This window comes from Salvelinus alpinus, chromosome 36, assembly GCF_045679555.1.
Source record: "Salvelinus alpinus chromosome 36, SLU_Salpinus.1, whole genome shotgun sequence".
NCBI lineage: Eukaryota > Metazoa > Chordata > Actinopteri > Salmoniformes > Salmonidae > Salvelinus > Salvelinus alpinus.
In genome coordinates this window covers 14,868,895-14,884,481 of record NC_092121.1, presented here as the reverse complement: position 1 = coordinate 14,884,481, position 15,587 = coordinate 14,868,895, and the positions used below count along the sequence as shown (strand labels likewise).

The window sequence follows — 15,587 nt, the reverse complement described above, 5'->3', positions numbered from 1 at the left end:
CCTATCAAATAAATACATTATTATTAGGCTACGTGTTAAAACGAATAATTTCTACCAAAATAGGAGCTACATTGGTTCATGTTTAGTGACTGACTTCTATTTCCTTAGGTAGAGAGCAGGCTTGGGCATGTATCGGATTTATTTGTTTCATAATTCCCCATTTCAAAGCAGTAGTAGACATGCAAAGAAGCAGATTCTGAAGAGATTAGAGGTTTATTCCCTTTGAGACAAGCCTTTATCTGCCCACCCCATGTCCCTCATTTCCTGATGGATTTAAACTGCTAGAGCCACTGGAATACTTCCAGAGATTATCTCCTGAACTTTGAGAACGTTTTGTTCTGTTGGTTCAATATATCTACATATTGCAACAGAACTCGGACATCTTCTCATATTGTGTTGCTTCATGTACATGTGTGTATGTGAATGCACATGCCACATGCTTTTGTTCATGCATGCCCATTGTCGAGGGAAGTAGGGGTACTGCAGCAGCACCTGAAAAATCTGATTATCTTTCACTAAAGTAGTGCACTGGGCCTTTACTAGTCGTGTATTAGCGGACCGTTATAGCCCCCCCTTGAGAGATGTTAGGGGTGGAATTCCAGTTTGCGAATCACTTCTTTCACATGGAAGCCTCTAAATAAATGAAAGAGATTGCACATCAGACACACCTAGTAGGCTATGGTATTTTGGGATATTCAGGATGTCAGGCCGAGATTCAATCTGATCGCCCCTTTCGGCTATGCACCTTTTAAAGAAAATCTTTCTGCGTTCGCGGAGACTACATTCAAGGTAAACGCTGCATATTTCGGCTCAACTGGAAATTACCTTTAAATGTCAAGCGCGCTATAACACGGATCTTCCATGGTCCGGATTGAATCTGCTTTACTCAGAATGGAACTGAAAGGACACTGCATGGGTTAAATTATCGTTGAGCCCCTGCCAGGACAAATCACTGTGTAGATGACCCATCCAAATACCCCTTTTCCAGTGTTTGCTATGGAATTATTGCAATACAACACCTTTCCCACACTGCGTCAAAGTCGCCAAAACAGATTAAGCTACTGCACATGTGCAGCATGATAGTTATATTAACCCTATAGCTTTATCTGTCTGTCACACATCTCCTCTGCATCTTCCTGTTCACCCTTCTGATGCTAGGTGTTTGTCTATCCTAGGAACTGCCTTACATGAAATTCAGCCCTTAGTTTGACTTTGTTTTAACTTCTTCCTGTCTCCTCTCTTTTTCTGTCTTGTTTTTCAGTTTGCTGATCACTTCTGTTTAAATCCCACTGGCATTACCTCAGTAGGCCTAATCTCAGATATCAAAAACTTTTCACAATGGCTGAGCTCAGATGGATGTACTTTAAAGTTTGTTTGATCACACAAAGTTCATTCTGAAAATACCCGATCTCTGGTGCTCTATCTAAATGTTTTTCTCCCACTGTCTTGACCGGACTCCAGCCTCACAGTTAACAATTCATTTGAATATGTCATATGTTTGATGATAAAATGTGTATCTTTGATCATTTAAAAAAATAATATGCATTCAATCATTCAGAATGCGTGTCGGTGCATGATGCAGTATTGTTCGGAGTCGACGTTGACACTAATTGAACAACCGACCAGTTCACAGCACGTGTCCTCCAGAACCCGTTTTCGCGCGCAATTTTCGAGGTGGCCAGACATTTCTGACGAAAACTTTTATGACACAGTGCAACTGAATAATATTATTTTAGGGGGTAAGTAGCCAGCAACAGTATTTTGTTGTTTCCAATGGAGTTTCGCTAAATATTCCTAATATTTTGGTTGCCACCATTTACCCTTGACAAAACTCGAGACTGGATACCTATTTGGTGTTGTCATGATCAGATCAGACTGAGGGGTTAGCTTTATGCCTAGCTAGGCTAGCTGGCCAGCATAGCCCAATGTAACTATTAACGTTAAAGTAGCTGAGTCAGAGAAGGTTAGAGAAAGTGGTTTTGGTTGAGTTGTTACAGAATTAGCTAACTTCCATATCGGTTGCATTTATTTTTCCTATGCAACATTTTGCTCATAGAAAATGTCCCAGCTCTTCTTTGGAAAGCCAGCCCCTACCTTTCAGTCTACACCAAAACCTGGTCATCATCATCCCTCATCACCCAAGGTAAATTAAGGAAAATATGAGACTGTCCAGCTCAACTCTGAATGACTGATATCTTGCACCTGTGAATCCTTTGCTACTTATTTTTGACAACTGTACACTTTTTCAATGTATACTGGACAGATCAGAAAATGTTATGGTTTGATTGACATTTGTCCCTGTATCCTTAGGACCCTGAACAAGGACATGGGCCAGACCAGGACATCCCTGATGAGACATTTCCGTTTGTGACACTGGACGAAAGCCATCGACAGCAAAGGTATGGAGTTACTGGGTTTAAAGCATTATTCATTGTGTTCTGTTAAGTATTTAACTTTTTTTATTTTTTTTATGGAAGTGAGGACTCCGGCATCGACATTTCAAACATCTCCAATAGACGTAACGTACACAATAGTACTTCCAGCGAGCTCCCAGGTGAGGAGACTACGACTGCTCTCAGTTCAACGATAGAGGAGATAGGGAAGAAGGCCCAGGATCTGATAGAGAGAATAAACCAGAGCCGAGCCATGGACCAGGAAATCATGACCACCTTTGAGAACAAGTTAATGAATAAGGTATCACTGTCCTACTGTTGAGTAAAAAGTACATGGTCATATTTTTTCGTAGTTAAAAAAAGAATGCATTGAGATTACAAGTCTAGTTTAATGTTTATGTGGAGTGTGACTGTGACTAGTGTGTATATGCGCGTGTGGGTTCCTCCCCAGGTGAGTGAGGTGTGCCAGCAGGTGAAGGAGCAGATGTTCAGCAGCTATGAGGAGCATGGCCGTGGGATGGAGGCCAATTTACAGGAGCTGTCTGAGGTGCTGGAGAGGAGCAGTCAGCTCAGTATGGAGCTGCAGGGAGCCAGTCGGACCTTATCAGCCATCAACAACAGCCTGCAGCAGACGGCTGAGAACTGACATCTACCCAGCCATTCATTTATTTTAACTGCCTTACAGCATCCCGACTTCTGGGAGGTCTAGAATAATTAAAGCAATGCCTTGTGTTTGTTTGACTGTGGTATATGTCTAATAGGACATAAAACAGTGGTTGTAAACTGAGCAGGTGTTGGAAGAAGCTTTTGTTTAATAAATTATTTATTACATAACTAGTGTGGATATTTTTGTTCATACCTATGACCAAATAGCATTATAGAACATCATATTTAATGGGCAAGAATATATGCTTGTGCCCAGTTTAGAATCCAAAACATTCATGCCTATGGGTCAGTCCACCAATTCAGTGCCTTTGGAGGAGTGTAACTTGGTAAAAAAAAAAAAAAAAAGTTACATGCTGTCATAAAGAGCAGAGAACTTCATTAAAAAAAGTTTTTCTATCAAGACATGAAATAAAAATAATTACTATAGTAAGAGCATATTAAGTGCCAAATAAAGTAACAGGGTTGATGACTTCTTAAAGCTGCCATAAATTCCCTTGTGACAGGGGGAATGGAAGCTTGTGTGCAGAGTGGCAATTGAATGCAAGTTTCACCCAACAAATTAAATTAAAACATTTCTAGCCTGTCTATCCATGGGTAACAGGGTTGACGTGTTATGCTCGATCCACTCAGTTTTCCACCAGAAAATTGTCAAAGAGTAGACCCTGCTTATACACTGATTTGACAATTAGATGTTCAATGTTTAGAAAAAATTGAGAAAACGAGTTCAGTTCACATAAGTGTTGACCTTAAAATGTACAGATAAATTAATCACATAAAATAAATATTTGCAAATTACCTTGTCAAAGCAACAATCTAATTACAGCTTCACAATGATGGTGAAAACTTTTGAGGTTAAGTGCATTAAAATCTTCCAGAAGTCACTGAGTGCACAGAGAGGCATGTCAAAGTACTGAATTTAGGCAATTTAGCGAGTCTTTATTCATAATAGAAATCTGATTTTTTGAATACTCCATGTGATCTATATTAAAGGGCACTTCATTTAATGTAACAGGCTTTTAAAATTCAATAGTGGTGCACAATTTCTATATCAAAGGGATAAAAAATACACTTTTCATGGAATAACCCCCCCCCCCATCTTTTTTGATTAACTTTATAAAACACTCCATGTTACTTAAAATAGGAACATTCAAAACACTACCACGAAATGAAGGATGAGTAATCCAAAAATCCCCCAACCATTCTGGATTAAATGGACCACCTGTTGATGACAATTCATTTATAAACAAGAGACTAATTTAGCATTAGATAGTGAGCATTACTACAACGCTATTACTTTGCCAGCAAAAGGAAATTGCAATGGCCATTAAAGTACTGCAATAAGAGTTTTGTGAAAAGCTTGAATTAACCTTTGAAATTGCAATTCAAACCATGCATAACATTTAGATCTGTTGAGTTCTGAGGAGCAAACTTAATAAAGTGCAAACAGCATTCATTGTCCTGTACCCCAAAATACAAATCTCTCTGATCTGCCTAAATGGTAAGTCACAAATACAACTATTCAATTACAAAAAAGCAATGGCATGATTATTTAAACTGTTTTAATTTAACTTCAATTGATTTAACTTATTTTTTTTAAAACTAACAGTAAATGCAGTATCATTTATTTTGCATTCAATTACCAATAACTGGTCATTAGTACCATCACAGTTCTAAATACTCAGGACATACGTATGGATCTTGACCTCATTTTAAAATGTTTGTCCAACAACCTTTTACTACAAATGTTGTGAGGAAATAAGCGATTCATTCTGAACCATCTTACCTTCCACCGTATAGAAACTATTACAAAAACATTGTAGTCAGAAATTGTCCAAACTAACCATTAAGTACTAGGGTTTTATGAGAGTAGAAAAATAGCTTTGTTTTTCAAATTGAAATAATTACACTCGTGAATTGTCCATGAGATCGATGATACATTTTACATTTAAGTCATTTAGCAGACGCTCTTATCCAGAGCGACTTACAAATTGGTGCATTCACCTTATGATATCCAGTGGAACAACCACTTTACAATAGTGCATCTAACTCTTTTAAGGGGGGGGGGGGGGTTAGAAGGATTACTTTATCCTATCCTAGGTATTCCTTAAAGAGGTGGGGTTTCAGGTGTCTCCGGAAGGTGGTGATTGACTCCGCTGACCTGGCGTCGTGAGGGAGTTTGTTCCACCATTGGGGTGCCAGAGCAGCGAACAGTTTTGACTGGGCTGAGCGGGAACTGTACTTCCTCAGAGGTAGGGAGGCGAGCAGGCCAGAGGTGGATGAACGCAGTGCCCTTGTTTGGGTGTAGGGCCTGATCAGAGCCTGAAGGTACGGAGGTGCCGTTCCCCTCACAGCTCCGTAGGCAAGCACCATGGTCTTGTAGCGGATGCGAGCTTCAACTGGAAGCCAGTGGAGAGAGCGGAGGAGCGGGGTGACGTGAGAGAACTTGGGAAAGTTGAACACCAGACGGGCTGCGGCGTTCTGGATGAGTTGTAGGGGTTTAATGGCACAGGCAGGGAGACTTACTTAGACTTAGAGATTTACTGATAGACTTGCCTTTAAAACCCGACCTGGTCTTTCGCATTAAAATAAAGATTTAGGACTGGTTTCCCGGACATAGACTAAGCCTAGTCCTGTTCTAAAAAGCTATTTCAATCTAAATTCTCCATTGAGCATGCTTTTTAGTCCAGGACCAAGCTTAATCTTTGTCCAGAAAACCAGCCCATATTCTACAAACTCAAGAGAAAGGAAACATTAGCGTTACTGTAGAAGACAAGCCATCAAAGCAGTGTAGAACTACTTGTCCTTTGTTTAAGGAACACATTGACTTGAGGTTTCTGATAGTGGTCTGTTTGAGCACTAGCAGCAGGCAGTTAGTTATTAACAGTGAAAGACTGCAGTCCAGTGATGGCTTTGCCCAGAATCAGGGCATGGATGTCATGGGTACCTGGAAGACAAAGAAAACAATATAAGGAACCATGTGGAACAGTTAAACAGTGCTGATGCTGAAGTTGAGCAAATATATAAGGAGAGACACATAGTTTCAAGAGGAAAAACTCTTGGAAAATGCAATGGTTTTCCCATATGACCTATTTATTTATTTTAAATGACATATTACTGACCTCTACTGGTGAGGAAATATCATGATAAAACAGTTTTGCTTCCACATCCATAGCAATGACACATCCATATCCTCTTAGACCTGGTTATGGCCTTCTTTCTCCTCACCTTCGTATGTGTTGACGGCCTCCAGGTTCATAACATGGCGGATGATGTGGTACTCGTCAGAGATGCCGTTTCCTCCCAGCATGTCTCTGGCCTGCCGGGCGATGTCCAAGGACTTCCCACAGCTGTTCCTCTTTAGCATAGAGATCATCTCAGGGGCTGCCCTGAGGGAGGAGAGAAGAAGACATATGAGATAAGTCTCCTCAGGTTCTATTCACTCTGAAACAACCAGAAATTGTACTTCCCCTATGGTGTGTAGTTCTTTGTTAAAAAGTGGTGTCACACTACAAGACGATTATGTCACATTTCCAGTTCCCTCTTACTTTTTGGCGTCGATGAGTCTCCCCAGCTGTAGACAGGCCTGCAGGCCAATGGTGATTTCTGTCAACATGTCGGCCATCTTTTTCTGCATCAGTTGGTTTCTGGCCAGGGGTACTCCAAACTGGATTCTGAGATTAACAAATATCACGAGTAGCAGAACATCTTAAGTTCACTCAGAAAAGCTGAGAAAACAAAATAAGATTCAAGAGCTACAGACTTTTGTTCGGTCCTGCTCATCCAAAACAACATCTCATACCAATAGTAGCCGCAGAATCCTCACCTGTCTAGTGTGTACTGACGAGCTGCGTGGAAGCAGAACTCTGCAGCACCTAGTGAACCCCAGGCGATGCCATACCGGGCATTGTTCAGGCAACCAAAGGGACCCTAGAGCCAAAGAGAACAGACAAAACATTTATACCAACAAGATTAAAACAGCATTATAAGAAAGTCTGGCCATCCACATAAAAGACAGTACATGACAGTGGTATCCTAGCCTCTACTCACCCCCAGGCCAGAGACTTTGGGCAGCAGGTTCTCCTCAGGAACCTCCACCTCGTCCATGATGATCATGCCAGTGGCAGACGCCCTCAGGGAAAACTTGCCCTCGATCTTGGGTGTGGTGAAGCCCTTCATACCGCGCTCCAGGATGAAGCCACGCACCTTCCCATCGTCACACTTGGCCCAGACCACAGCGATGTCCGCCACAGGGGAGTTGGTGATCCTGACGAAGGTGAAGGAGATGAGGGAAGGCATTGTAATTTAGGGAGGAGCTAAATTATCAGTATGCTACAGAGTGAGCCTGGTTTCTAGGGCTATATGAGGACAGTTATGCATAAGTTTCACAAGACGTGATGGTAGAATTGAGCAGAACCACGTACTCAATGTCAAACTAAGCATTTGGTTGAAGTTGAAGCTGCATTTCCCCAGAGGAAACAGTGTTACATCAAATATATAAAACATGAACTACAGGCCCAGGTTACCAATTAATATGTATTTATTCAGTCTTAAGCTTACGCAATGTGAGGGCCAATGCACTCAATGGTTAAGTATACAACCACAAAGTCCAGTTCAGTCACCGCTGACGTCTCTCAGTTCAGAATCATAACACTCTGTGAAACCAGAGTAAAGGGGAACTGAGGGGAACCTAATATTCATGCACCTAGCATGAATATATTTGTGAACAGCACCACCCTGTGGACTAGTATACAGAGTGAAATGTTGTTTACAATTTAGATAAGAGCTAAACCACTTGATCTTGGGTTTATTATTTGAAAAATACATTACATTTAAAAATAAATATGCTCTAATGAATACAAAAACTCTAATGACGATTTCTGTATAATAGAAAGCACATATTCCTATTCTTCAGAAATTTTGGAAGTAGCCTATTCTTGATGTTTCATGAATAGGTAGCCTTTTCAATCAGTAGAGGAATGCATTCCAAGGTGTTGAGACAAAGGTAGCTTTCATCAATGTTTGTGGTCTGTAGGTGTTTGTTCTGTTATATGATCCATTGGCTATTTATAGGAAGCAATTCCAAGGTTCTTTGCATGGGCTCAAACTCAAAACCCTGAGTACATCACATCAAACCATCAAGGTTCTCCTAATCCCTGCTATCCAGCTACACACATCTCTGTCCAGTCAGTCCTGAAGTCCTCATGCTCATGGGGTGATGAACTGTTTCCCTCACTATGTAGTAGGGCTGGGAATTGCAAGGGACCTCCCGCTACGCTATTAGCACGATACTTAGGTGCCGATACGATATGTATTGCAATTCTCATGTATTGTGATTCAATACTGCGATTTTATGTTCCAAACATATCGCTCACTATTTGTCTGCTACAGAGAGACAAGAGAGCATGAGAAAATTTGTTTTGATCAGTCAATAAGTGCTGATGACATGTTGGCTCACTATTTAAAAAGAAGATGGAGAACAAGCTATAAGATGAAAAATACCAGAGTTTTGGTGCAGGTACAGACAACTAGCACTATTTGGCAAAAAAAATAATACAAAAAAAATTATATATATATATATATATATATATATATCTTCAAAAATAATATTGCGACATGTAACTGTATTGATTTCTTCCCCCGTCACTACTATGTAGTGAAGTACAGTCTCCCAGTTCTACTCACCAGGTCTTGGAGCCAGTGAGAGTGAAGGTGCGGCTGGAGGGGTTGAACTTAGCCCGGGTCTCCATGCCACCGGGGTCACTGCCGTGGTTGGGCTCAGTCAACCCAAAACAGCCCAGGATCTCTCCACGAGCTGGGAGGTAGAGGACGCATTACAGGACAAATACACCCAGATATAAACAGGATTGTGCGTCATTTAAGATGAGGCCTAAGGGATGTGGATGTCCCCTCCTCCTTACCCAGCCTGGGCAGCCACTTCTCCTTCTGCTCTTCGGTACCGTACGCGTAGATAGGGTGCATGACCAAGGAGGACTGCACACTCATGACAGAGCGGTAGCCGCTGTCCACCCTCTCCACTTCCCTCGCGATCAAACCGTAGGCCACATAACTCGTCCCAGCACAGCCATAGCCTGGTCAAAGTGTGGAGGGTGAGAGAACACATCATAGGCAATAACCTCCAAACAAACAGTAGGCCTACATTAAAAGGAAATTAAGTGAATCTACATCCAATTATCTAATTTACATTATATATATTTAAATGCTTCTGGCATCACACATATAGTTGATTCTGAAAAACAAATAGCCTTTAACATTTTGTTAAAGTCCATTTCACAGAAAACAAAATCCCTCGTTGAAAGCTTTCAGAGAATTATATAATCCCCGGTTAGTTTACAGGTACATTATCCATTTCAAATTATAAGTTTATAAAACATGTACCAGTAGCCTGTCACTCAAATGAAAATAAGAAAACTGTAAGAAATACAGTTTAAGTGATAAAAAAAACAGCCAACCACGTTTCCCACCCCTTCCCATCCCGCTCACCAGTTTACAGAGTCAAGTATATTTTTCCAAGCCTCAATTGTTCCTTGAGTAGCACCATTCATTCTCGCTGTCAATAATTCTAATGTTATAACTTCTAACAGTAACTGTATCCACTGGCGAATTGGGAGAGAGTGAGGTGATTACCATCTAAGAGCCAATAGTCATCTCTGATTGATTGAGAGATTCAAGGAGCTATCATCAAACATTGAATATTTACATTCATGCACATCACACTTGTACCTTTGCCCCAGAAGCAAGGCACTCCCACAGCATATGGAGTTGGGGCCAATTTCATCATAAAACATTTCCTTGGTGTTAAATACAGTCTGTGAACAAACTTAAAAATGTATAAATTGATGGTTTGGATTACGGGATAATTTTTTTCTCTCCATATTCTGTTCCCAGTTAAAGGGTTGTTCAGATTCAACAAGATCTGTGAACCAAACTGTTTTAATAGCTAGCTCAGAATGAGCTTTCCAAAAGTTGCTTATATATTATAGATATGAGTCCTTTCGAGAGCCCAGATAATTTATTTATAAATCCCATAATTGGAAGGGTCGGTAGTTGGGTTTCCCAAGGGACTCCATAGGCCAGCATAGCTGACCTAAGTTGTAAATATAGAAAAAATGATTGACCTGGTAATGTGTATGTATTTCAAATCTTGGAATGTTCTCAAACCATTACTGTCCATGATATCAGCAAGGCCACCCTCCAGATCGCAAAGGTATTGACTCACCTTTAATGGTTGGGCCCAGGACACCCAGCTCCCCCATCTCTGACACAATGTCTCGATGGAACACTAAGAAAGACAAAACAGGCAGCATGTTATGTTGACATGGTTTGCAAAACTGACGAAATTCATAATATTGACATTCCAACTTAAAGGGCAAAACTGATCCTTAAAGGGTTCCTTCCTAGGTTATTGGCATGAATAGCTCAATGGGCCCTGCCTGAATGATGGTGTGTCTCAAAAGTCAGACCCACCTTCGTTTCTGTTGGCCATCAGAATGCGGGGCATGAGTTTGTCCTGACAGTAATCGCGGAACGAGTCTCGGATCATGATCTCGTCTTCAGTCAGCTGACCCTCCAGCTCCAGGCCATCCCGCCAGTTAAACTGAACCTTGGCTGGTGGTTCAGTAGAGAAGGATCATAGAGCAGAGAAGCACAACTGAATAGTCATCAGACCCCAAAAATAATAGAAGGGCAATATATGTATGATTGATCTGAAATGAGTTGATATCGACATACGTGCTTTAGCCTTCTTCTCACTAGCTTTCTCTGCATCTGTGGAAAGGACACAGATTGAGTACTACCCCTGACAAATAGAGGCATGATGATTGTAAGAATGGCTTTGTAAAACTGCTACCATTGTGTTCTCATGATGGCAAGGTCATTATTGAGTAATGTTATACCCTTTTGTGCAGGCGCTGCTGATCCCTGTGATCTTGATGCTGAAATGATGGCACATCTCTGGGGGTTGACCAGCAGACGGCACACAGCGCTTCTCAGTGCCATGATGGGTAGCTAGATTTCTATGAGAGAAAACAAGGAGAAAAACGTTTTAGAAGAAAATAATCCATAAAACAATGCAACAAACTCAAATAGTTGTCATTTCAAAGACATAATAGGTTATAACTTTTAACAATCATGTAATTTGAGAGAGCAGGTGGAGAAAGCAACTAGCAAATTGAACTCACGTAACTGCATTGGATAGTTTGAGAGGAGAAATGAGTCGTGATTAGTTTCAGGAATGTTGCAAGAGAGATGTGTTGGTTGGCAGACATGTTGTTACACAAGATAACATTAGCACTAGCAGGTAGCTATCCCAACTATTTATACAGTAACTAGTTAGATAAATGTCGATCTGGAGGCAACTGAAACTTGGCAGCTATTAACACACCTCACCGTGTGTTGGCCACGTTAGTTGAGGTTAAAATGTCTGCTGCAGGCAGATCAATTAATACTATTAGAAGGTTTACGTTAGCTAGACTAGCTTGAAAGTCAGTCTTGCTCTAGTATCAAGCTGTAAAAGCATAGTATCGAGTTTATTTACTTGACACGAGCACAAACTTACTGTTTCATCAATGTCCCAAATATGTTGGCTAACTTCAATACATAGACTGACCTGTAATTTACCGTGCTGGAGATCCGTGACCCAGGGCTCCGTAGTCCTTTCCAAATTGACAAGGTAGAGGACGTCAACACGGGCACCTGCGTAAAGTAGGTCAGGAATGGTTAGGTTCTGTCGCCATTTTGAGTGTGGCAAATGGACCTTGATCCACATTTTATTTTATACTAAATGTGGATATGTCTGGAACCAAATGTAAATGATAGTGGGAAGAAAATTACTATGAACTTCAAATATATGTTTTTTTTGTGCAAAAGCATTGCTCGTTTTTTTCTCTCTTTTCACCACTCCCTATGGCTGCTTTCTAGTGTCTCTCCATGCTGTAGCGTAGTTTTTGACTAAGCTCTGATTGGTTTATTGGCGGGGGCGTGTAGATTCAAGGCGTGGCTATGAGAGAGTTCTTTTCATCTATTGACCACATTCATGTTCATAACTATTTTCAGAACGTAGGGACAGTGGTGGAAAAAGTACCCAATTGTCATACTTGAGTAAAAGTAAAGATACCCTAATAGAAAATGACTGAAGTAAAAGGGAGAGTCACCTAGTAAAATACAACTTGAGTAAAAGTCTAAAAATATTTGGTTTTAAATATACTTATGTATTTTGGATTTATTTTATTTAACCTTTATTTAACTAGGCAAGTCAGTTAAAAAAATATATTTAAAAAAAAAGAAAAAAAAAGAACACATTCTTATTTACAATGACGGCCTACCAAAAGGCAAAAGGCCTCCTGCGGGACCGGGGCTGGGATTAAAATGTAAAATAAATTAAATAAAAATCTAGGACAAAACACACATCACGACAAGAGAGACAACACAACACTACATAAAGAGAGACCTAAGACAACGATATAGCATGGTAAAAACACAACATGACAACAACATGGCAGCAACACAACATGGCAGGAGCACAACACAGCACAAAACATTATTGGGCACAAAAATGATTGGGCATAGACAACAGCACGAAGGGCAGGACAACAATACATCACGCAAAGCAGCTGCAACTGTCAGTATAAACAGTTAATGTAATTGCTAAAATATACTTAAGTATCAAAAGTAAAAGTATAAATCATTTCAAATTCCTTATATTAATCAAACCAGACGCCATCATTTTCTTGTTTTTTAAATTTGTGGATAGCCAGGGGCACACTCCAACACTCAGAAATAATTTATAAACGAAGCATTGGTGTTTAGTGAGTCCTCCAGATCAGAGGCAATTAGCGATGACCAGGGATGTTCTCTTGATTAGTGCGTGAATTGGAAAATGTTCTTGTCCTGCTAAGTATTCAAAATATAAGGTGTATTTTGGGGTGTCAGGGAAAATGTATTTATTTTTAATTTTTATATACCCTTTATTTAAACTAGGCAAGTCAGTTAAGAACAAATTCGTATTTACAATGACGGCCTACACTGGCCAAACCCGGACGACGCTGGACCACTTGTGCTCTGCCCTATGTATGGAGTAAAAAGTAGATTATTTTCTTTAGGAATGTAAAGTAAAAGTAAAAGTAGTAAAAAATATAAATAGTAACGTAAAGTACAGATACTACTTCAGTAGTACTTTAAAGTACTTTACATCACTGCATATGGACCTGTCAAGCTGATAAAAACGATTGTAATTTATCATAGCATACATTAACTTGACTATGACTTGGAATGTTTTACCTGTAGATAACAATTAAACATTGAGTCACTACAGTCTGATTACTTGAGCAACCACTTTCATGACTTTGCCCTTCTCTCTGGATCATAAAAGGAGGATCATTTTCATATTATTCTAAGATGTTGGGCCCTGACTTTACCAGTAGAGTGCAGCACTGTTGAAAGGCCCTAAGGTATCCTGTAGTGAGATGCCCATTTAGGTAAGACCTTCAAGGTACCAGCCATGCTGAGACAGAAACAAACTGACATGGTGTATAGTCACCGGGTGTTATGCTGAATTATGTAACTTTTTTACCAGGACAGTCACACATTTTGAACAATAGCAACGTTGATATGGTGCCAATGTGATGCCTTCCAGTGTAATGAAAATGTAATTGTTTGCCAGTCATCTGAGTTGGATATATAGGCACCAATTCCAGCATTCTTTTTTCTTTTGGAAATAATATTTTAACTTGACTGCACGTCCAACACAGTTCTTACAAATGTATTGTGTAGCTCAATTAATCTGATAAATTAGAAAACATTACCCCATTGACGTAGACTAACTCAATCAACTTTTCTCTGTCTCCTTTTCAGAGAATAGACGAATATAAATTGACTCTCACAATTCGAGCCATCATTTTCATGCGTAATAGTCTATGCTTGGTCTATGCTTCTGTTTTGGGCTAGTCTACAGATTGCATTTGATTAGCCTATGTTGCTGTTGCCTTTCTCACACTCCCACGCCCAGGTCTCATCCCTGTGCCAAACAATGATATTACTGATAAACATTCCATACAATAAATGCACACTTGTATGCAAATACTGTAGCCTATCTCAAATGATCATACAATATGATTCTCAAATAGGATGTGGGTTTCTTTCAATTCTCTTAACATTTTCAGTTAATCAGTAGTAAACATGTAGTTTACTATTGTTAGGGTTAAGCTGTAGTGTCCCTGCTCAGCCTTTGCGTGTCCAGTTGCTACATTCCTCAGCCTGGTATGGCACACTAGAGAACGACTCACCAGCTTTGTGCTGACAGAAATATGACCACCATCCGAATATAGATTAGTTAATTAAAAAATACATCATGGTGGGTCTGAATCTGAATTTATAGAAGATACTGTGTGTATTGTTTCAGCTGTTGTCAGGAAAAACCTGGTATTGTAACGGCAGATTTCCTCCTCTTCGTCTGAAGAGGAGGTGTAGCAGGGATCGGACCAAAGCGCAGCGTGGTTAGTGTTTATCATGTTTTAATAATGACAAAAACATGAACGCTACAAACTACAAAACAATAAATGTGAAAAACCGAAACAGTCCTATCTGGTGCATGGACACAAAGACAGAAGACAACCACCCACAAACCCCAACACAAAACAGGCTACCTAAATATGGTTCCCAATCAGAGACAATGACTAACACCTGCCTCTGATTGAGAACCATATCAGGCCAAACATAGAAACGTGAAAACTAGACACACAACACAGAATGCCCACTCAGCTCACGTCCTGACCAACACTAAAACAAAGAAAACACAAAAGAACTATGGTCAGAACGTGACAGGTATTCCCTGCAATATAAAGGTGTTGGTCGGTTAACGGATCCAAACAATTGTTGTTCATGTAAGGGAAATGTTTTTTCTTGAAGATATGTTCTAATAATACATTAGTTAATTTATGCTGCCTAAAAAGAGCAAGAATCTCTGCTGGAGTAGACGAACTTCTGCCAAAATGATAGAGTCTGACTCCACGCTTGTAATTTGGACTTTAAATATACAGTACCAGTTTAAAGTTTGGACACACCTACTCATTGCAGGGTTTTTCTTTATTTTTGCTATTTTCTACATTGTAGAATAATAGTGAAGACATCAAAACTATGAAATAACACATATGGAATCATGTTGTAACCAAAGTAGTGTTAAACAAATCAGAATATAAGATTCTTCAAAGTTTGCACACTCTCAACCAGCTTCATGAGGTAGTCACCTGAAATCCATTTCAATTAACAGGTGTGCCTTGTTAAAAGTTAATTTGTGGAATTTCTTTCCTTTTTAATGCGTTTGAGCCAATCAGTTATGATGTGACAAGGTAGGGGTGGTATACAGAAGAAAGCCCTATTTGGTAAAAACCATGTCCATATTATAGCAAGAACAGCTCAAATAAGCAAAGACAAATGACAGTCCATCATTACTTCAGTCAATCTGGAAAATTTCAAGGACTTTGAAAGTTTCTTCAAGTGCAGTCACAAAAATCA

General features: G+C 39.9%; 2 protein-coding genes across 6 annotated transcripts; one reads left to right on the top strand and one right to left on the bottom strand.

Moving 5' to 3' along the window:
- Positions 1–564: 564 nt before the first annotated feature.
- LOC139565540 (synaptonemal complex central element protein 2-like) lies at positions 565–3,221 on the top strand. Of its 2 annotated transcripts, none has more exons than XM_071385987.1 (5): positions 565–789; positions 2,057–2,143; positions 2,311–2,399; positions 2,478–2,694; positions 2,845–3,221. In XM_071385987.1, exons 1-5 carry the CDS (start codon positions 679–681, stop codon positions 3,037–3,039), a joined length of 699 nt encoding a protein of 232 aa, XP_071242088.1. In that variant the 5' UTR covers positions 565–678; the 3' UTR covers positions 3,040–3,221. The 2 variants fall into 2 exon arrangements, with proteins under 2 accessions (XP_071242088.1, XP_071242089.1); XM_071385988.1 differs by lacking the exon at positions 565–789 and adding an exon at positions 811–1,739.
- A 749-nt stretch (positions 3,222–3,970) lies between these two features.
- LOC139565539 (glutaryl-CoA dehydrogenase, mitochondrial-like) lies at positions 3,971–11,823 on the bottom strand. 4 transcript variants are annotated; one of them, XM_071385982.1, is made up of 12 exons: positions 11,686–11,823; positions 10,973–11,092; positions 10,809–10,844; positions 10,545–10,685; positions 10,297–10,359; positions 8,978–9,148; positions 8,742–8,871; positions 7,107–7,323; positions 6,883–6,986; positions 6,605–6,730; positions 6,285–6,445; positions 3,971–6,003 (listed from the first exon to the last, which is right to left on the bottom strand). In XM_071385982.1, exons 2-12 carry the CDS (start codon positions 11,073–11,075, stop codon positions 5,930–5,932), a joined length of 1,326 nt encoding a protein of 441 aa, XP_071242083.1. In that variant the 5' UTR covers positions 11,076–11,092; positions 11,686–11,823; the 3' UTR covers positions 3,971–5,929. The 4 variants fall into 4 exon arrangements, with proteins under 4 accessions (XP_071242083.1, XP_071242085.1, XP_071242086.1 ...); XM_071385984.1 differs by having other exon boundaries at positions 11,635–11,740; XM_071385985.1 differs by having other exon boundaries at positions 11,697–11,717.
- Positions 11,824–15,587: the final 3,764 nt, after the last annotated feature.

What these genes read in the sequence shown, in the direction of transcription:
- LOC139565539 (XM_071385982.1), bottom strand. Translation starts at nt 11,075, where the DNA reads ATGGCACTGAGAAGCGCTGTGTGCCGTCTGCTGGTCAACCCCCAGAGA. An exon ending in TGAGAAGAAGGCTAAAGCAC is followed by an intron (nt 10,686 to 10,808) that starts GTATGTCGATAT and finishes CTGAACCACCAG; the next exon opens with CCAAGGTTCAGTTTAACTGG. An exon ending in AGACTCATCGACGCCAAAAA is followed by an intron (nt 6,446 to 6,604) that starts GTAAGAGGGAAC and finishes CTCCTCCCTCAG; the next exon opens with GGCAGCCCCTGAGATGATCT.
- LOC139565540 (XM_071385987.1), top strand. Translation starts at nt 679, where the DNA reads ATGGTATTTTGGGATATTCAGGATGTCAGGCCGAGATTCAATCTGATC. An exon ending in ATCATCCCTCATCACCCAAG is followed by an intron (nt 2,144 to 2,310) that starts GTAAATTAAGGA and finishes CTGTATCCTTAG; the next exon opens with GACCCTGAACAAGGACATGG. An exon ending in AGAACAAGTTAATGAATAAG is followed by an intron (nt 2,695 to 2,844) that starts GTATCACTGTCC and finishes GTTCCTCCCCAG; the next exon opens with GTGAGTGAGGTGTGCCAGCA.